This window comes from Mesoplodon mirus, assembly GCF_964341445.2.
Source record: "Mesoplodon mirus genome assembly, chromosome: X".
Classification (NCBI taxonomy): domain Eukaryota; kingdom Metazoa; phylum Chordata; class Mammalia; order Artiodactyla; family Ziphiidae; genus Mesoplodon; species Mesoplodon mirus.
The window spans coordinates 106,488,639-106,509,931 of NC_138981.1; the positions used below are offsets into that span (position 1 = coordinate 106,488,639).

Genomic DNA, 21,293 nt, shown 5'->3' on the forward strand with positions numbered 1-21,293 from the left:
ACTTATAGTAGACTGAAATCCTACTCAATCCTATTATATAAGCTCCTAAACTGCATTTCCTAACTGCTTCTCCTTTCATCCAAAGGTAGAGTTAGTTAATCTAATTGGGTATTGATTTTGCCTCTAGACCTATTCAAAGTGTTGCTATTTTTTAAAAATATAATGTGCAAGCTATTCTCTTTGTTACTTTTGGGTTTCAAGTTTTATAGTAGAAATTCTTGTATCGATCATTTAAAATGTCATTTTATTACTTATTTTGGATATCTTAACTTAAAGTTGAGCACCTAACAGTGTCAGTGGGCTTATTAATAAATACTTAGAAACTTTGTTGTGTTACCTTAGGTGCTAACAGCAAAGGAGAAGAAGACCCAGTTGGATGACCGGACAAAAATCACTGAACTCTTTGCTGTGGCCCTTCCTCAGTTATTAGCTAAAGTAAGTTTGTGTCAGTATCAGGAGTGTTACTAAGAAATTACAAGTTTTGTTTGGAAATGCCACACAGAATTTTGCACTTATCATATTTACTTACCATTATTGTGATGTTTTTGACATGATTTTCTTTTTTTTTTTTATTTCGAAGTACTCTGTAGATGCTGAAAAGGTGACTAACTTGTTGCAATTGCCACAGTACTTTGATTTGGAAATATATACCACTGGACGATTAGAAAAGGTATGGTGTTTCTGTGTATAAAAAACCTTGAAGAAAAATTAACTTAGTTCATCCCATCATATTGTTTATTTATATTTTTTGAAATATGTTTTTATAACTTTTAATGTAAAAGGAAACCTGTATCTTGTATGCCATATATATTTTAGATAAGGTGGATTTATTAGAGAATGGCACTAATGAGGTTTCCCTTTGATGCACGCCCATATCCGTACCATCATTGCTAGCCATTATGTGACTATATCACTGACCATTTATGGAGATTAGGAGTGGGTAACTAGATAATAACAATTGCAAAATGAAAGCAGCTAACATCCATTGAATACATTTACTGTGTTCCAGGAACATATGTATTTATATGTATTAACATCTCACCAAGGCCCTATGAGATAGGTAATATTATTCCTGTTGGGGAAATAAGTTTGGGTGGGTCAGTGCATTTATTTATTATGACTAGAAGAACTTAAGGTATGCCCTACTGGTTATAAAGTTACTGTGTTTGAAGCTTTTCATCCCGGTTGTGTAGTCATTTTATGCCTATCATATATACCTTAGTTTTAATGAAGAAAACTTTGATTTTGCAGCATTTGGATGCCTTATTACGACAGATCCGGAATATTGTAGAGAAGCACACAGATACAGATGTTTTGGAAGCATGTTCTAAAACTTATCATGCACTCTGTAATGAAGAGTTCACAATTTTCAACAGAGTAGATATTTCAAGAAGTCAACTGATAGACGAGTTGGCCGATAAATTTAACCGGCTTCTTGAAGATTTTCTGCAAGAGGTATATATTACAAGTATTTTGTCAGCTGTGCCCCACTGCGCACCCCCCACCCCACCCCCCGGAACCAAATTAATCACCAGTCTTGGTGATAATCCCTAGCAGTATGTTGAAAAGTCATTCAGACTTTTTGTTCTATGATTCATCGTGTTACTATTATTCATCCACCAAAATAGGAAGGTGGCAAGAATCTGCAACTAAGAGAGGGTGAAAGCAAAGCTAACATCTTTCCCCTTTTTTTAATTTAAAGAAATGATCTGGGACGTTTCCAGGGTTTAGTTGAACAAGAGGCTGTTAGGGAACAGGGTGTTAACAGAACAGAAAAGTTGAGCTAGACTGTGGCCACGCAACCTCAAAAATTGGGGTATTTCTTTAACATTTTGGAAGTTTATTTATGGTCTTTGATATTATAAAGCCTTGATAAATTATAGACACTGTCGATTTTGTTGTTTTGTTGTTCTTTTGTATTTCCAAAGAGGCTTAAGTGTGGTACTCAAATACACTTGTATTTTTATTGTGATTTTTATCTTTTCTGGAAAGGTACACTTAACAGTTTAATTGATTTGCATAAAGTAAAAAGTTGTGATTCTCAAATTAATGCATTTAGCCTTTTCCACATCACTTTTGTCATTAATGCTGCAAAAATGATATGGACTTTTGTAATTTCCAGTTATTTTGTTTAGCAGTTACTTCTTTAACTTTCTTATTTCTGTGTATAACATTTCATGCTTACTATGCTTTGCTTAATTGGAGGTTTGTGCAAATATGTTGATGTACAAATGATCACATTCTTAAAAATTGTAATGGCTCTACTATTGTCTGGATATGATTCTGATTAGGACAAGTTAATTTAAAATCAAACTATGGTTTGTTAATTAAATTTAATTACCTACCTTGTATAAAAATTGATGGTGAAAAACAAGCATTTTTTTGAGAGACCTGGAGTTTAATACAGTAAGTTCGATAGTATTTTTAAAAATTTGTAAGTTTCTTATAGTGAGGCTCATAAAATTTTCAAAAACTTAAGTTACTCTAAATTGGGAAGTTGATACCCAGAAAAAGGATTAGTATATCTAGTCCTTATGCAGAGGATTTTTTCCAAATTAATTTTAATTGGTCTGATATATCTTTCTTGAGCACTGTGTTTCATTTACTTAGTAGATTTTGTCCTTTAGGTATTACCTTTTATGATCTCTTGCTTGTCCTCTAATATATTTCTCTTTATTGTCCCAATGCATTTATTACTGTGAAAGAGTAGATGTCTTCATTGTTTTGTTTCAAGATCACTTAAAGGAAAAAAGGAGAATGTCATTCAGTTTTTCTCTCTTGGGTATAATGTATCTGTCACAACAGCTCTATGTTGACCCATTATTCTGGCCACATTGCTTTAAATTTGGCCAGGTCTAAGTATTGAAAGACAAAGTTATTTTGTGGTTTTTAATTAGTTTATTCTTTATTTTCAAGGTGTGGAAATCACCAATGTGATAGCCTAAGATTTTTCATTTTGTGGTTATTAATGTTTAATATGATATAATTAACATTCATAGGGCGAAGAACCTGATGAAGATGATGCATATCAGGTATTGTCAACATTGAAGAGAATCACTGCTTTTCATAAGTAAGTTCAATCTTAAAGTTTCTGATTTCTTAAAACTGTAGCAAAATCAGAACCAAATTGCATGTTTGGGATTATAGTGTCAAATTTTTTGCTGGATTTCTTGTGCTTTTGGGAAAAAAGTACTTGATAGAGTCATATTGTGAATTGGGGAACAACAAATTATCAACTAATATACTTTTTAAAAATACACATTTTTTTTTGTTCTTGTGGGCACATGTTAGAAAGTTTACTACATTTTACTTTAATAGTATTCTGTTGGGCTTCCCTGGTGGTGCAGTGGTTGAGAGTCCGCCTGCCGATGCAGGGGACACGAGTTCGTGCCCTGGTCCGGGAAGATCCCACATGCCGCGGAGCAGCTGGGCCCGTGAGCCATGGCTGCTGAGCCTGCGCGTCCGGAGTCTGTGCTCCACAATGGGAGAGGCCACAACAGTGAGAGGCCCACGTACAGCAAAAAAAAAAAAAAAAAAAAAAAAATAGTATTCTGTTAACACTCAAGTCCAGAACAAATGTGATTAAGCCTAACTTTTTAATATAACTTAATTCTTTTTTACAGTGCCCATGATCTTTCAAAGTGGGATTTGTTTGCTTGTAATTACAAACTATTGAAAACCGGAATTGAAAATGGAGACATGCCTGAACAGGTTTTTATTTATTTACAAGTTACATATTTAACTTTGAGAAAGAAGACTTGTGACTTTTAAAATTTAATTGTATTCTCTTTGTTCTTTTATAGATTGTTATTCACGCACTGCAGTGCACTCACTATGTAATCCTTTGGCAGCTTGCAAAGATAACTGAAAGCAGCTCTACAAAGGTTTGTGGTGGTTCAGTGGCGTCTTTATTAAATAGCATTAACTTTTCAGCAAACTTAAACATAAGACATATCATTAAAATCTTGCTTATTTCTAATCTACTATTTAGGCATGTTTACTTTTTTTTTTTTACAACTTTATTGGAGTATAATTGCTTCACAATGGTGTGTTAGTTTCTACTTTATAACAGAGTGAATCAGTTATACATATATATCTGTTCCCATATCCCTTCCCTCTTGTGTCTCCCTCCCTCCCACCCTCCCTATCTCACCCTTCCAGGCAGTCACAAAGCACTGATCTGAGCTCCCTGTGCTATGCAGCTGCTTCCCACTAGCTATCTACCTTACGTTTGGTAGTGTATATATGTCCATGCCTCTCTCTCGCTTTTTCACAGCTTACCCTTCCCCCTCCCCATATCCTCAAGTCCATTCTCAAGTAGGTCTGTGTCTTTATTCCTGTCTTACCCCTAGGTTCTTCATGACATTTTTTTCCTTAAATTCCATATATATGTGTTAGCATATGGTATTTATCTTTCTCTTTCTGACTTACTTCACTCTGTATGACAGACTCTAGGTCTATCCACCTCATTACAAATAGCTCAATTTCATTTCTTTTTATGTCTGAGTAATATTCCACTGTATATATGTGCCACATCTTCTTTATCCATTCATCCGATGATGGACACTTAGGTTGTTTCCATCTCCGGGCTATTGTAAATAGAGCTGTAATGAACATTTTGGTACATGACTCTTTTTGAATTATGGTTTTCTCAGGGTATATGCCCAGTAGTGGGATTGCTGGGTCATATGGTAGTTCTATTTGTAGGTTTTTAAGGAACCTCCGTACTGTTCTCCATAGTGGCTGTACCAATTCACATTCCCACCAGCAGTGCAAGAGTGTTCCCTTTTCTCCACACCCTCTCCAGCGTTTATTGTTTCTAGATTTTTTGATCATGGCCATTCTGACTGGTGTGAGGTGATATCTCATTGTAGTTTTGATTTGCATTTCTCTAATGATTAATAATGTTGAGCATTCTTTCATGTGTTTGTTGGCAGGCTGTATATCTTCTTTGGAGAAATGTCTATTTAGGTCTTCTGCCCATTTTTGGATTGGGTTGTTTGTTTTTTTGATATGGAGCTGCATGAGCTGCTTATAAATTTTGAAGATTAATCCTTTGTCAGTTGCTTCGTTTGCAAATATTTTCTCCCATTCTGAGGGTTGTCTTTTGGTCTTGTTTATGGTTTCCTTTGCTGTGCAAAAGTTTGAAGTTTCATTAGGTCCCATTTGTTTATTTTTTTTTATTTCCATTTCTCTAGGAGGTGGGTCAAAAAGGATCTTGCTGTGATTTATGTCATAGAGTGTTCTGCCTATGTTTTCCTCTAAGAGTTTGATACTGTCTGGCCTTACATTTAGGTCTTTAATCCATTTTGAGCTTATTTTTGTGTATGGTGTTAGGGAGTGATCTCATCTCATACTTTGACATGTAGCTGTCCAGTTTTCCCAGCACCACTTATTGAAGAGGCTGTCCTTTCTCCACTGTACACTCCTGCCTCCTTTATCAAAGATAAGGTGACCATATGTGCATGGGTTTATCTCTGGGCTTTCTGTCCTGTTCCATTGATCTATCTTTCTGTTTTTGTGCCAGTACCATACTGCCTTGATTACTGTAGCTTTGTAGTATAGTCTGAAGTCAGGGAGCCTGATTCCTCCAGCTCCATTTTTCATTCTCAGGATTGCTTTGGCTATTCGGGGTCTTTTGTGTTTCCATACAAATTGTGAAATTTTGTTCTAGTTCTGTGAAAAATGCCAGTGGTAGTTTGATAGGGATTGCATTGAATCTGTAGATTGCTTTGGGTAGTAGAGTCATTTTCACAATGTTGATTCTTCCAAGCCAGGAACATGGTATATCTCTCCATCTCTTTGTATCATCTTTAATTTCTTTCATCAGTGTCTTATAATTTTCTGCATACAGTTCTTTTGTCTCCTTAGGTAGGTTTATTCCTAGATATTTTATTCTTTTTGTTGCAGTGGTAAATGGGAGTGTTTTCTTGATTTCACTTTCAGATTTTTCATCATTAGTATACAGGAATGCCAGAGATTTCTGTGCATTAATTTTGTATCCTGCTACTTTACCAAATTCATTGATTAGCTCTAGTAGTTTTCTGGTAGCATCTTTAGGATTCTCTATGTATAGTATCATGTCATCTGCAAACAGTCACAGCTTTACTTCTTCTTTTCTGATTTGGATTCCTTTTATTTCCTTTTCTTCTCTGATTGCTGTGGCTAAAACTTCCAAAACTATGTTGAATAAGAGTGGTGAGAGTGGGCAGCCTTGTCTTGTTCCTGATCTTAGAGGAAATGGTTTCAGTTGTTCACCATTGAGGACGATGTTGGCTGTGGTTTGTCCTATATGGCCTTTATTATGTTGAGGAAAGTTCCCTCTATGCCTACTTTCTGCAGGGTTTTTATCATAAATGGATGTTGAATTTTGTCGACAGCTTTCTCTGCATCTATTGAGATGATCGTATGGTTTTTCTCCTTCAATTTGTTAATATGGTGTGTCACGTTGTAGGCATGTTTACTTTTAAAAATAGTTATTTGTAGTTTGATGTATATTCAGTGAAAGAACATTAATATGTTTTGTTTAGGGCATGATTCTAAATTTAAAAATTCACATTTATACGTGGCATAATTTATGGATTTCCATATCATTCTCAAAATTGCTGGGTACATAAAGAACTACAGATTTTGTAAATCATGACCAAGAGCCTTTGAAACATACAGATACAGCTATTGAGTTATATTAATTAATTATGACAAACCACCTGTCCCTAGATCTTATGCCTTGTATTGTTTTGGGGTCTCCTTCTTCATACTCAGGATCTCTGTACTGATGTTCCAGATTCATGATAAATCACTTTCTCGTTGAGTGTAATGTGCCAGCTACTAGGTCATAGAACTTTCAAATTTTTATCTGTAGTGGTAATCCTTGATGTGTTTAGTAACTGAACTAAACAGTACTGCCTTTTTCGTTTGTAAATTAGAAACTTAAACTTCGTACTTATAGTAGTAGATGTTGCCTTAAATATTAATTGGGCACATTTTTATAAATATTAAGTAATTTCTGTAAGCTATAGAATTAGCTGTTCATAGTTATTTTCCTTAAAAAGGAATCCTCTTGATAATCGGTTTGTTTTGCATAAAATCACAGAATAATTTTAGAATTTTTTGAGGTTTTTAAGCACAAGATGCAATTATATCTACAAATGGATATTTTCTCCCCTGAAAAGACAATGTAGTACTATTGTTAAAATAGTGTACTTTTTGTTAGACACCCAAAAATTTTAATTCAATATCAAGCTTGTAATAGGAACAATGACTGTATTAGCAAATATGATTGCTCACCTAAATCAAAAGCATTGAGTTAAAAATTAACATGGAATAAAAGGTAATACTTTTAGTAGAGGAAAGAGGGTAAAAATGAAGGTTATTAAATGCAAAAATTATTTCTACTGAAGCTTGGTTGAGTTTTCTTCACCAAATCAAGCTCTAAGTTAAACCTGTTTTTATTTAACTTGTCTATTACATATACCAAATGTGTACTGATACTCTATCGTTTGGCATCCATTATCAGGAGACGGGCCAGAGGTTATGCCTTAAATAAATTAGTGTGGCTGATCTTTATAAAGTAGTTTTCTATTTTAAATTAACTGATGTAAATATTTAGAAAAAGAAAAGAAATTCTAAAAAAAAAATTAGAAAAAGAAAAAAAGATTCATCCTTTTAGTGTAGGTTTATGAGACACTTAAATTTTTTTTTTCTTAAGTGGAGTAATACCACAAAACGAATTTTTCTTTGGTCCCTCTCTGTTTTTAAAAAGCACAACCACTATCCTACAAATGAAAAATGAAACATGCTGTCCCTTTTTTATCATTTATTTCATTCCATTCATCAGTCGGCCACCCATCAAATTACAAAGTGAGGATGGAACATAAATCTTTACTTGTTAAGCACTCTGAGGTAGTGGATTTATATGGATAGCCATATATGGTCATATAAGTTTTCTCATTCTAAAGGACCCAGATCACATAGGTTATTATCTGTTAATATACCTGGTATTTTTTTTGATAAAACTTTATTCTTATATACAGATGCTTTTTCTATACGGTGATATTTGGCTTTGAGTGAATATTCTAACACTCAGCTTTGTGAAAACATATATTTACTACGCCACCAGTATTTATATATTCATTAATGATATGCATGTACTACTAGTCTGAGGATTTTAAGTACTAGGCCTACAATATTAAGTACATAGTAAATTAAGTGTATTACAGAATGAACAGAGAAATGGAAATTGAAAAAGGCTGAGTTAAAGATGATATAAACAATATTTTTAAATGTCAACTAATTATCATGAACATACCTGGTGTTTTTAAGGCTGTGATTTGTTGAGATTTTAAAAGTGGTTTTTGTTTTCCTTTTTGATAAATAATAAAGAATTTAAATCTAATGTACAAGCAGAGTTAACATAGTTAAATATATGGCGATGTTTTATGTAATTTAAAATATCTTAAATATGGAATGAGTTTTTAATACAGTATTTTAAAATGCTCATGTTAAATTTTTTCAAGGAGGACTTGCTGCGTTTAAAGAAACAGATGAGGGTATTCTGTCAGATATGTCAGCATTACCTGACCAACGTGAATACCACTGTTAAAGAACAGGTCAGTAATTACTATAGATAGCAGTCTTTTGTAAGCAACTCTGAATAAATATCTGAACTAATATAGAAAATTTAAGAAATACTGAAATTGGACAAATTAGAAATATCTTGTATCTGTCTGTATATATACCATGCTCAAAAAATAGATTAACATTAATTCCATGTGGAGCATTATAGATTACCCACATATTGCAGTTATTCTGTGTTATTGTTTCTTTATGCCACACATGGTAAACAGACCCATATATACAAAGTAGGTGTATGCAGTTACATAAATTATTCCTGAAAGCAACAAGTATAACAGGTATGCCTCAGGGAGGAAAGGTCCATCTGGTTTTGTTATCTCTGAGAGTATTATCAGATGTTGGCATTCCTGCCCATCCTGATTGTGTGAGTTATTTTTTCTTATGTGGACTTTGAAATAAAAATTTTAATCACTTCCGTCTTCAGAGTGTTACCTTCCCACCCCATATGCCCTCTTGATTCCATTGCTGCCAAGCTTCTCAATCTGGAAATATATTGTTACTTGGTGCCATGGGTAGTTTTCCCATCTGTAAAATAACTTCTGATCCTGGGACCAAGAGCCTATTTAGTTTTGAACTGTAACAATAAAGGACTTGGGACATTTTCTTCTCTACTATTCAGATAAGAGGGACAAAATTTCAGAAGGTAGTAAAATGAGTTTATAGTTAATGTCTTAGAATAGGGTTTCAATGAAGTATACACTGATTCAAACTTAATACATGAAGTATTACTTGATATATTTTCATAGGCCACCAAGATACTCAGCTTAATAGTCCATATTTCTTACAGTGTTAGCACATAATTCCTTATGGGTTATTGTTGTAATCTCCTTTATATATAATCTGTTGTTCAGGCCTTGGAGATTAATTATTTGGTCATTAAATAGCCTGTGTACTAGTCTTCCTAACAGCTTCCAGGAATATGTCCTGGTTAGCTTACAAGACTTGTCAGTTCACCTAATTAGTAAATGTCACACCCTTATCACTGTGTATCCTTACTGTGTATGTTGCAAAAGCTTTTGTAAACTCAAATATCTTGATAGGTATAAATTATTACTATAGTAGTAAAATGAGAGGAAGAGACCAAAAGAAGAGGTAAAAGCATAGAGAAAAAATAAATGTGGTTAGTTCCAAAAAGGCAAAGCTATTATTAAAATCTGCTTTGAGCTCTATATTATAATCTGTCCTTCTAGTAGTAGTCTTCCATTAAATGTAATTTTCTGTTGACTTTGTGATCACAAAATTTTATTTTCCTTATCACTTCCCAACAAATAACTAAATTTTTTCCAGTTACCTTCTGACTACTTTTACGAGTGTTTGACTCTATTTAAAACTCCTGGCAGAGTTTTTATAAAGCTCCTCAAGATATAACTTCATCCAAAAATATATATATATATATAACTTCAGCTTTATTGCTTTATTTATTTGTTTGTTTGTTTATTTATTTATTTAGCTGTGCCAGGTCTTAGTTGTGGCACGTGGGATCTTTAGTTGTGGCATACGAACTCTTAGTTGCGACATGCGGGATCTAGTTCCCTGACCAGGGATCGAACCCAGACCCCCTGCATTGGGAGCGTGGAGTCTTAGCCACTGGACCACCAGGGAAGTCCCACTTCAGCCTTATGTTTATTATACTGTCAGGTTTGCCTGATGATTAGTAAGCAGACCCACACTTGGTTATGTTTTTTTTACTTAATCATCACATATACTGACAATGAAAGTGCTTAAGAAGTCCTATAGATTTTGTGATCTCTCTTCTAAGAGATCTTCTAGGAGATATTAATCTTCTTGGTATAAGCGTTTTCTTCCATAGAAGAAAAGAATGGTACCAAGTTTATACACTATTTGATATTTGAGAATGTATACCATGAGATATTGTGGTATATATAGTGTAAAGGGTGGAGTTTGGAGTCAGAAAACCTGAGATTGAATCCTGATTGCATGTTCTGATGATGTTAACATATTTTACAAATCATTTAAAAAATTAAAAGAAAATTGCTGAAAATTAAAAAGAATATTTGTGAAATTATCTTGCAGTTAGTAAATCACAATGCAAATATCAGTAGTTATTGTTGAAAAAATTACACTCTTCACTTTTAAAATCTTAGGAAAATACTAGACATTGCTTTTTCTTATGAGTTTCAAATATAGAAAGTTGGGTTTTATTTCCACATTAAATATGTAAGTTACTTGTGGCAGTTCGTGAGAAACTTTGGTTTATGGCATGCTATCCTTTTTTTTTTTTCTTTTTCTTTTTTTTTTTTTTTATACTAGGCCTTCACTATTCTATGTGATATTTTGATGATCTTCAGCCATCAGATTATGTCAGGAGGGCGTGACATGTTAGAGCCATTAGTTTACACCCCTGATTCTTCATTGCAGTCTGAGTTGCTCAGCTTTATTCTGGATCATGTCTTCATTGAACAGGATGATGACAATAACAGTGCAGGTAATTTTATTGCCATCTTTTTGTTAAATCTGTGTATCTACTATAAATCAAGTTTAATTAACAGCAGTGTAAAGTTTTACACTACTGTTTGATATTTTATTCTTAAAACATGAAACAGAGGTACATTTTCCAGTGCAATTTGTGTTCATTGCTTGTAATATTGTAAAGACAGTGTGGTATCACAGAGCATAGACTTTGGAATCAAATCTTTGTTTCTCACTAGTTGTGAGCTTGTTTTTCTAATTTGTAGCTACCTTACAGAACTGTACAAGTAAATTAAATTGAGCAAAGTGACTAGTATATACGTGCCTGGGCATGTAGTAGGTAGGTACTCAACAAAATTTACTTCTCTTTCCCCTTAATAATTGGTAATACCAATATTCAAGTAATTAGAGCAGAATAAAGTTTCTTTTTTTTTTTTTTTTTTTTTTTTTTTGCGGTATGTGGGCCTCTCACTGTTGTGGCCTCTCCCGTTGCGGAGCACAGGCTCCGGATGCACAGGCCCAGCGGCCATGGCTCACAGGCCCAGCTGCTCCGCGGCATGTGGGATATTCCCAGACCGGGGCACGAACCCGTTTCCCCTGCATCGGCAGGCGGACTCTCAACCACTGCGCCACCAGGGAAGCCCTAAAGTGTTTCTTTAAATGACCTTTCTGTTGTATACTTTCATAGCATAATTTTTCTGTAAAAGTCTGGGGCAGTACAGAATGTTACAGGTAAATAATCAAGCCAGCCTTGCCTAGTGTTAAGTTACTCTTCGCACCCTAATTGCATACACAGATGCCTTACTTGAACAAGAAATCGTGGAAAAACATATAGTATTTGGTGACTTCTTCTGGTTTTTTTTTTTCCAATTTGAAGTTAAACTTGAAGGATATATAACATCAGTATGTGTATGTCCATACATAAACTGACACATCACTGCAAAGCTTTTAACTATATATAATTCTAGACATGGCTTGTGGCTTATTTTTTTTTATCAATAGAGAGCTTTGTTCTCAAGTATTAAAAACTTAACCAGAACAGAATTGAGAAACCTAAGTAGCCAAAACAGATATCAAAATCCATGTACTAAAGTTTATATACTTACAATTTTCTACCATTCACTTTCAGCTATTGGTTTAGTTACACTTTATTTTTAACATTCATTTGACATTTATTGGTCAGCAGGCAGTATACTAGATGCTATGAATATCAAAAAAATGAGACATGGTCTTTTCCTTTAAGAATTCAATTCAAGTGGAAAAGACATCTAAAAAAAGTAATTATAATGTAATTTGATAAGTAATAGAGGTAGCTACAAAGTGTTGGTGGGCATGTAGAGGAAGTTCTAACTGTTCTATAGGAGTCAGAACACCATTGAAATAAGCTAACATCAGAAATGGATCCTAAAAGATGAGTAGGAGTTTTTAAAACTTCTATAGGAAAACATAGTTATATTCCCAAAACTGATACAAAATTGGTTTTGGTTTATAACCCTTTTGTTAGTTGGGGACTACCTCAACTTCATTTAGATCATAGGAAATAGGAATGAGAATAAGCTTGCCAATCCTCCTATATTTTCTGGGAGCTTCCTGGAGTTACACTTTGTCTTACCTCCTTGGACTTCGTGTTTTTCTATTTCCACTTTAAAAATGAAATGTATTCCAGTTCTGTGGAAAAGAATAAAATGTAACACTTGTATATACCAACCACCAGCATTTGTCAAATTTTGCTCTGTTTGTTTCAGATTTGTTTTTTAAAGGAATAGATAGATACAAAAGAAAGCCCTTGTTTGTATCCCTCCCCATCCCATTATTCTTTTTCCCTAGAGATAACTGCTATCCTGAATTTGCTGTTTATCATGCCTTTGCATTTTAATTTTATTTTACTAGGAATTTATGTATCTTTTAACAATATATAGTTTATTTTCTGTTGCTAGCTTCCACATAAATGGTATCATGTTGAACATTTTATTTTTCATCTTGCTTTTTTGAGTTAACATTATTTGTGAAATTTGTCAGTATTGACATGTGGTTATAGCTTATTCGTCCTGACTGCTGAATATTATGTGATATGAATTAACCACACTTTATCCATTTTCATATTGACGAACATTTAGGTTGTTTCCATCTTTTCTCCTATTATAAATAGTGTTACAAAAATGTTCTCATACTTATCTCCTTGAGCACATGCTTTTCTAGTGTACAGGCATACCTCCTTTTATTGCACTTCGTAGATACTGTGTATTTTTATAAATTGAAGGTTTGTGACAACCCTTTATCACACATGTCTGTGGGTGCCATTTTTCCAACAGCATTTGTTCTCTTCATGTTTCTGTGTCTTTTTTTGGGTAATTCTTGCAACATTTCAAACTTCTCCATTATTATAGTATTTGTCATGGTGATCTGTGATCAGTGATCTTTGATGTTACTACTACAACTCGCATGAAAGCTTAGATGATTAGCATTTTTTAGCAATGAAGTGTTTAATTAACTTATGTACATGTTTTTAGACTTAATGCTATTGCACACTTAGTAAGACTACAGTATAGTGTAAACATAACTTTTATATGAACTGGGAAACCAAAAAATTCATGTGACTCATTGTAGTATTTCCTTTATTGCGGTGGTCTAATCAAACCTGCAATATCTCTGAGGTGTGCCTGTATACCTAAGAGTGGCATTGCTAGATTATATATAGTCTATGTGCATCTTAAACTTGACCACAAGTTGCCAGATTATTCTCCAAAGTGGTTTTATTCTTTTATCCTCCCACCAGCAACATATGATAGTTTCCATTGCTTTTCATACTCATCTAACCCCTGGTATTGTAGACCCATGGTTATTTGATTTGTTAGCCCACATCAGACTAGAAGGGGAGAATAAAATAGGGAATGCTTCTAGAGGCACTGGCAACACATAATAATAATGGCAACTGACATCTGTGGAAGGCCCAGTGTGTTAGACACTTCTCTAACATTCTTTAATCCCCACAAGAGAAAAAGGTGGCTAATTTTTGATAAGTAAAAAGTGAAGAAACCTAAAAATCAGGGCTCAAAAAACTCTTAATATCTGGGTAACTTATTCTGTAGGGGGAATAAGTCTGTATCCCTCTGGTTCCTGAGAACAGTACCAAACAATAATTGGAAACAATATTGTATAGAAATCCATTATAATCACAGAGTCATTAAGAAAAAGTTAGCTTGTATGTTTAGTGTACTCTTTTAAAAGAATGAACAGTATATTTTAGGTTTCTAAGCAAATGACTGGCACTCTGGAATAGGCACTTTTGATAACAAACTTTTCGGATGGTCTGTCTGAAACAAATTCCTATTCTTAAAATTTGGTTTTTATTTACTAGCAGTTATCAAGGATTATCAGAGACAGGGTAAAATAAATACTTGTTTAGAAAGAGTTCTTATTTTATACACAGTATTTTTTATATAAGTAATTTCATTTGTAAAATTTGTCAAGAGGAAAATTCTTTGCATAGCTTTTTATGTAAAAGGCTTCGTTACAATTTTATGCACAGTATCAAATAATTTGAAAATCCTTTGGCAGCGCTTGGAGGCTGTAATCCGGCTTTCTCAACTATGAATTTGGAAATAATTTTGTCCCTTTGATAACTGAATATCAAGATCTCACATAATGGATCAGAGCAGATATATGTGAAGTTACCTTAAAAAGACAGAATGGTTTCTAGGCCAGTCTAACCGAATATCTGTAATATGTATAAAGAAAGTATCTGTCAATAAAAGTTGGGTTTGAGGTTGGGTGGGGTCATCTTTAGAAGGGATAGGAGAATTTCTGAGGTTGTCTGCCCCTAGAGAAGAAAGAGCCTTACCCAACAGATACTGAATATGCAGGTCTCATCGTCAAACTATCCTGCTAGGGAAGTAGATTAATGTGTTAGGCAAGCTTAGCCTGATTTCACTAAACATCAGTTCCTCTCACTCACTCCACTTGTTCCTGTTCCATGTTCACTAAACAGCCTTCTGATTTGACATCACAAAAATTTTGTGTGTTGGAATAAATGGGCTGGTCATTCATGAAGATATTGAGTGATTATAATTTTTATTTTATTTAAATGTTTTTTCCCTTATTTTTCAAATTCTCCAAAATAAAGATGTTTTATATTGAATTTGATACACACACAGACACGCACACACACACACACACACACACACGAGGCTGAAGTAAAATACAGATGGCTTAATGTTGGAAACCTTTTTCCCCAGATGGTCAGCAGGAAGATGAAGCCAGTAAAATTGAAGCTCTGCACAAAAGGAGAAATTTACTTGCAGCGTTTTGTAAGCTAATTGTATATACTGTGGTGGAGATGAATACAGCTGCAGATATCTTTAAGCAGTATATGAAGGTAAAGTTGAAAAATGGATAGCGAGATATTTTTACGTCGCTTTTATGTTTGGTTGCCATTGAATTTTTTAATAGTAAATTACTTTTCTAGTGTAAAAGAAATCTCTTAAAATATTTAACATTTTCAGTAAATTTTCTCATACCTCTGATCCTCCATTAATGGACATTTTGGGTTTATTGAGTTCATTTGTGTTTGGAATATTGCAAACAGCTTGTCTTAGGTTAACTGTCACTAATAGAAATTGCTTTTGTGATTTAGTTTAAAACAACAGGATGGTGTCCCTACCCTGCTTGATGTAACATAAAAAAGTGTTTAGGAGTCAGAGAACTAGATAATACAGTTTTGGCTTGGTTACTATGCAGCTTGTGACCTTGAGTAATTCAGTACCTTTTGTGTCCTGAGTTTCTTCATCTATTCCACTGTGATAGCTAAGGTTCCTTAAGCTCTGAAAATCTGATTTGAGTCACAGTGGGTTATTCACAAATTGTCATAAATATATGTGAGATTCTTTAACTTTTAAGTAGTAGTAGAAAGGATATTGTTGATTGTACTAACAGAATGTGACTAAATATGATGTGATGATTTTTCTGTAAGCCTTTTTCAAGTAAAATCTAATTATAAATGTAAACTTTTTTAAAGCTTTTGCTTTTACAGGATAAAATATGTAATACATTTATCAAAACCTAGTTAATTCTCTCTTCAGAATACTTTCCTATATGATAGAACCATTAATAAAGTACTTTGGAACTTAAGTTATTTGGCCTAATACTTGTTAGATTTTTTTTTTAACTAAGGTTGTTTTTGAAGTCATTTTGCAAATTTTAAACTTTTAGACTTAGGTATTCTAGATTAAAGTCAATTTTGTTAGTCATACAGGAGCATGGTTATCCTGTTATCTCTGGTAGTTGTTAATGTATGCATTTTGAAACAAGATCTTAAATTAGAAAAAAAAATCCTGTGCAGTGTAATGTAAATGCCACATACAGTAAGTTTTCTTTTAAATGTTGTTAACAGGCTGTTAGTTTATATAAGCCAAATCAATAAATTTGGAAACTGCTCATGAACTACATGTCATTAGCAATGAATAAGTTATGAAAGTAACTGATTACATTCATTGTCTTAATAGTTCACAAAGAGCACAAGAGCTTTGTTTCTGTCCTTTGTTTTATTTCTGAAAATCTGTATAACTTAATTATTGTTAAACAATACACCTCCTTAAAACCAACTGTGGAGCTTAATGTGATTAGATCTTAACTGTCTGATATTTCTGAATTTACTGATGTTAGGGATTATGTGTTTAAAGATTATAATGAAGTTTTAGTAACATTCTTTCGTGTCTTTGAAGGCATAATTCTAGCCAAATAACATTCTTGTGATATGCTTATGTGACTAACCTAAAATTAGTCTTATTGTCCAATAGTTTTAAGAGACAAAGGCCTAATTTGTACAAATTTCTTTTCTAGTATTATAATGACTATGGCGATATCATCAAAGAAACAATGAGTAAAACAAGGCAGATAGACAAAATTCAGTGTGCAAAGACCCTTATTCTCAGTTTGCAACAGGTAAGACATGAAGAATACCAGGTTTAGGCTAACAAAATAAGCACTTAATAGTTTTCAAGGGTAACAGTTGAAAACTGGGCAAAGGATGCAATAGATAGTTCATAAAACTGGAAATGAAAAATACTCAATCTCACTAGTAGACATTGTACAAGTGAGATCATTTTTTGCTTTGAGACTGGCAAGATTGGCAAAACCTATAGCCGCCTAAGGTATGGGAGAAACAGGTTCTGTCAGCAAGGTATATTGGTTCAACCTTCCTGGCAGGCAGTTTGGCAATATATGTCAAGATTTATAATGTGTATGCCATTTGAGGCAGCAGTTCTACTTCTGGAAGTTCGTCCACAGTGGTAATAGGATAAGTTTGCAAAAATGAGTGTAGAAGATTATACATTACCAAGTTATTTATAATAGCAAGAAATTAGAAAATAATCCAAATGCCTGGCAATAGGATATTAGATGAATATATTGTGTAGTATATCTCTGCAGTGGCTGTGTAGCACTTAAAATTGGTGTAGGTTTGTATTCATTAATTTGTAAAGATCTCTACAATATATAGTTTGAGAATAAAAAAAGATTGCAGTATAGCATCTCTATAAAATTGTGCACATCTCTGTGTACCTATTTGGAAAAAATAATCACCAAAATGTTAGCTGTGGTTAACTTGCTTTGCTAGGTTTCAGGTGAATTTTACTTTATTCTTTGTACATTTGCACATGTATTTTAATGAGCATTTATCAACCTTATAATCAAAAGGTACCAGTCATTTTCATTTTGGCTGTGTCAAGGCAGGTTTAATTAGGCAAAAATCATTTGCTTAGTATACTTTTTTTTTTTTTTTTTTTTTTTTGCGGTATGCGGGCCTCTCACTGTTGTGGCCTCTCCCGTTGCGGAGCACAGGCTCCGGACGCGCAGGCTCAGCGGCCATGGCTCACGGGCCCAGCCGCTCCGCGGCATATGGGATCCTCCCGGACCGGGGCACGAACCCGTATCCCCTGCATCGGCAGGCGGACTCTCAACCACTGCGCCACCAGGGAGGCCCTGCTTAGTATACTTTTGTCTGTAGAGATCAAATGCATGCAGAACATAACCCAACCCATTTCACTTCGATAAACTTTCTTGCTTTTTAGAAATCTAGGTATGAAAGTTCTTAATTTGATTTGCATATTTTGATATTCTTTATTAAAATTAATAGAAGTTAAAAGGTTTTAAAGGCAGCATTTAAATAACTTTTGGTGTAAAATAATAGCTGTTTGCTGTAGAAAGTTTAGAAAATATTATAGGAAAACTAGAAAAAATACAACTTATCCTTAATTTTTTTCACTTAGCAATGTTTTAATTTTTGACTTCCTAATCTTTTTTATGCCTACATGAAATCTTATTTTACAAAAATAAAAAATGTTATTGTGCATTGTCTTGAAATGCTGAATTTTTCATATTAATAAATCCTGAACACTTTCATGCCGTTAAATACTCTGCTCTGCATTTTTAATGACTGTGTAGTATTCCATTTTATAGAGGGACTATAATTTAACCAAGATCTCTTCTCGTTTGATGTTGAGGTTTTTTCCAATTCATGCCATTATAAATAACACTAAGACAAACATTTTTGTACTTATGTATTGTATACAAATATTACTATTATCATTCCTTTTGGATAAAGTCTGATAATAACAATTGCTTACTCAAAGGGCATGAAAATTCTAAAGCTTTCACTACACCTCGCCAGATTGCTCTGTAGAAAGAAAGGTTTTCTCAGTTTATGTTCCCAGCAGATCAGTGCCCATTGCACTGTATTAAGTAGTAGCCATTATCTGTTAAAAATCTTGGCAGCTTGATAGTTGAAAGATTGTATTTTGTTTTGCTAACTTTATGATGAAAGTTCTTGATGTGAAGATCCATCAGTTAAATGTCAATAAGAGCATAGTTGTTAGTTGGTTTCCTTTTTCTTTATATTTTTATATGCTATTTTAATATCCAATTAATACCGGCAGAAAAGAATTCTGTCATAACTAATCTAAGGAGTTTCTAAAGTCAATAACTACTTCTAGTCTGAATATATGAAGTGCTACAATTTTGGTCATTTGTATCATGTTTTTAAAAATCCATGTTTTAGAATGAAGTACAATGCCTTATTTATAGAACATCAAGTATATTTTAAATATAAAATGTAGTATTTTAAAATTAGTTGTTAATAATCCATAGTTATTAAAAAACTTTAACATGCTTTCTTTCTTTCCAAACAGCTTTTTAATGAAATGATACAGGAAAATGGCTATAATTTTGATAGGTCATCCTCAACATTCAGTGGCATAAAAGAACTTGCTCGACGTTTTGCTTTAACTTTTGGACTCGATCAGTTGAAAACGAGAGAGGCCATTGCTATGCTACACAAGTAATTTCCAAATATTTTATTCAGCTCTTCTGTTTGTTAATCATGAAGTTTTTTTGTATCTTGCTCCTTTATTTAGAATAACCAAGTTCAATTGATGCTTTATTACTTGTTTACAAATCTGTGGCATGTCTCCTTTCTTAAGAACCAGTTATAGTGCTATCTCTTTTAACACATGAATTGGGACTAGAACACCTTTTATAGAAAAGTCTTTGCTTTAATTAAAACCATACAAAATCTTTATAAATTACGTGAAGAAAAGCAACATATATTCATCAGGTATTATAGAATCTCTTTTAACAGTTTTTGTCATAATCTCTCTTGCTGGGTAGATAATTTTTTGAGATTTGATTTCTTTGTTTCAAGTTTTCTGTTTCTGGTTCTGTTCTCTATTTTGTAGTGACCGTTTCTCTTGTTTTGAGCCACAATCTTTATTTTGTCTGCATGTTTTCTTTGCCTTATCAAAATTGGAAATCATCTGATTTTATTTTAGACATGTAATTTAGTGATCAATTCTACTTTAAAGTATATTTTAGAGCTCTAACATAACCAACATGTGGTTATTAATACCCTTTATGTCTTTATTGTGGATAAAGAGCCTTGCCTTTGGAAAAATCAAGAGGCTTGGGCTCTGTTTCATTGAAAGCTCTCTGTTTTGTGTCTTTTTAAAATTCCTGTTGCTTACTTAATTATGAAGTGTTAAATGTCTCCCTTCAGAAATTGTTCTGCTCTTTGTTAGTCCTATACCTTCCTCAACTTTAATTTACTCTCTCCTTTTCACTTTGCTCTAAAAGTCTCAAATTTCTTTTTATGCCTTTTAATACTATGGATGAGAATTTAGGTAATATTTAAGGACCACACATGTAGTAATTATTTTGAGAAGTAATGTATTATTTACTTCATATATATATATAATGTTGGGTAGTTGTCTTGATTAATAGAGGTATTTATTGTTAAATAAATATAAAGTGGGCCCTGAGTGGAGTTTAATTTTTAAACTTTACTCTTAAGTGCGTCATTACAGATAGTTTTGAATAATTATTTTTAAGTTGATCCTATGTGTTATAGTTCATCTCCTTTGTGTCTTGAAAAATACAGAAAATGTACTGATCATTATGTGAAAGGATTTGGGTTATTTTCTATGGAAAAGAGAACTGAGGAGAGAATGTAGATATACCAAACCACATTTTAAATAAAGACCAGCTGGTGTGTGTATGTGTGTGTCTGTTTTGTTTTAAAGAAAGTAACAGTTGGGAGTTCCCTGGCGGTCCAGTGGTTAGGACTTGGCGCTTTCACTGCTGGGGCAAGGGTTCAGTCCCTGGTCGGGGAACTAAGATCCTGCAAGCTACGTGGCGCAGCATGCCCCCCTCCCCCCGCCAAAAAATAAAAATAAAAACCAAAACAAAGTAAAAGTGACATAAAATGTAAATATATTTGCTCATTCTCGCACTATAGCCTCCTTATTCTCTCTATTCCTCAGATTAAATGCATGACAAAGGAAACATCTTAGTAGTGGGATGAAGTATAGAGAAATTCCCTAAGTTACTCAATTTTGTATTGTAGTCCTTTAAATATTTGTCTTTTTTTGTTGTTGTTTTTGTTGCAGAGATGGCATAGAATTTGCTTTTAAAGAGCCTAATCCACAAGGAGAGAGCCATCCACCTTTAAATTTGGCATTTCTTGATATTCTCAGTGAATTTTCTTCTAAACTACTTCGACAAGACAAAAGAACAGTGTATGTATTTGCTAGAAATACTCTATTTAATTTTGTTTTGGAATTCTTAAAGATTGTTATACTTGGTTTCCCTCTCAGATTAGATTAGATTTGTAGGATTGCATTAATTCACAAAAAACTTTATACTTCTGAAATTTTATAATTTAAGGATTATAACTGTTTTAT

The 21,293-nt window shown here is 33.4% G+C and overlaps 1 protein-coding gene across 6 annotated transcripts in view; it reads left to right on the top strand.

The window, feature by feature from the left end:
• Positions 1-21,293, top strand: part of STAG2 (STAG2 cohesin complex component) — a 120,992-nt gene that overhangs the window by 82,551 nt on the left and 17,148 nt on the right. For all 6 annotated transcript variants that reach the window (XM_082609121.1, XM_082609119.1, XM_082609123.1 and 3 more), the window contains 12 exons: positions 343-435; positions 581-670; positions 1,252-1,455; positions 3,000-3,070; positions 3,624-3,711; positions 3,804-3,884; positions 8,517-8,609; positions 10,906-11,080; positions 15,300-15,439; positions 16,903-17,004; positions 19,248-19,396; positions 21,000-21,128. In XM_082609121.1, the coding sequence (XP_082465247.1) occupies positions 343-435; positions 581-670; positions 1,252-1,455; positions 3,000-3,070; positions 3,624-3,711; positions 3,804-3,884; positions 8,517-8,609; positions 10,906-11,080; positions 15,300-15,439; positions 16,903-17,004; positions 19,248-19,396; positions 21,000-21,128 (1,415 nt within the window). The remainder of the gene's footprint in view (positions 1-342; positions 436-580; positions 671-1,251; positions 1,456-2,999; positions 3,071-3,623; positions 3,712-3,803; positions 3,885-8,516; positions 8,610-10,905; positions 11,081-15,299; positions 15,440-16,902; positions 17,005-19,247; positions 19,397-20,999; positions 21,129-21,293) is intronic.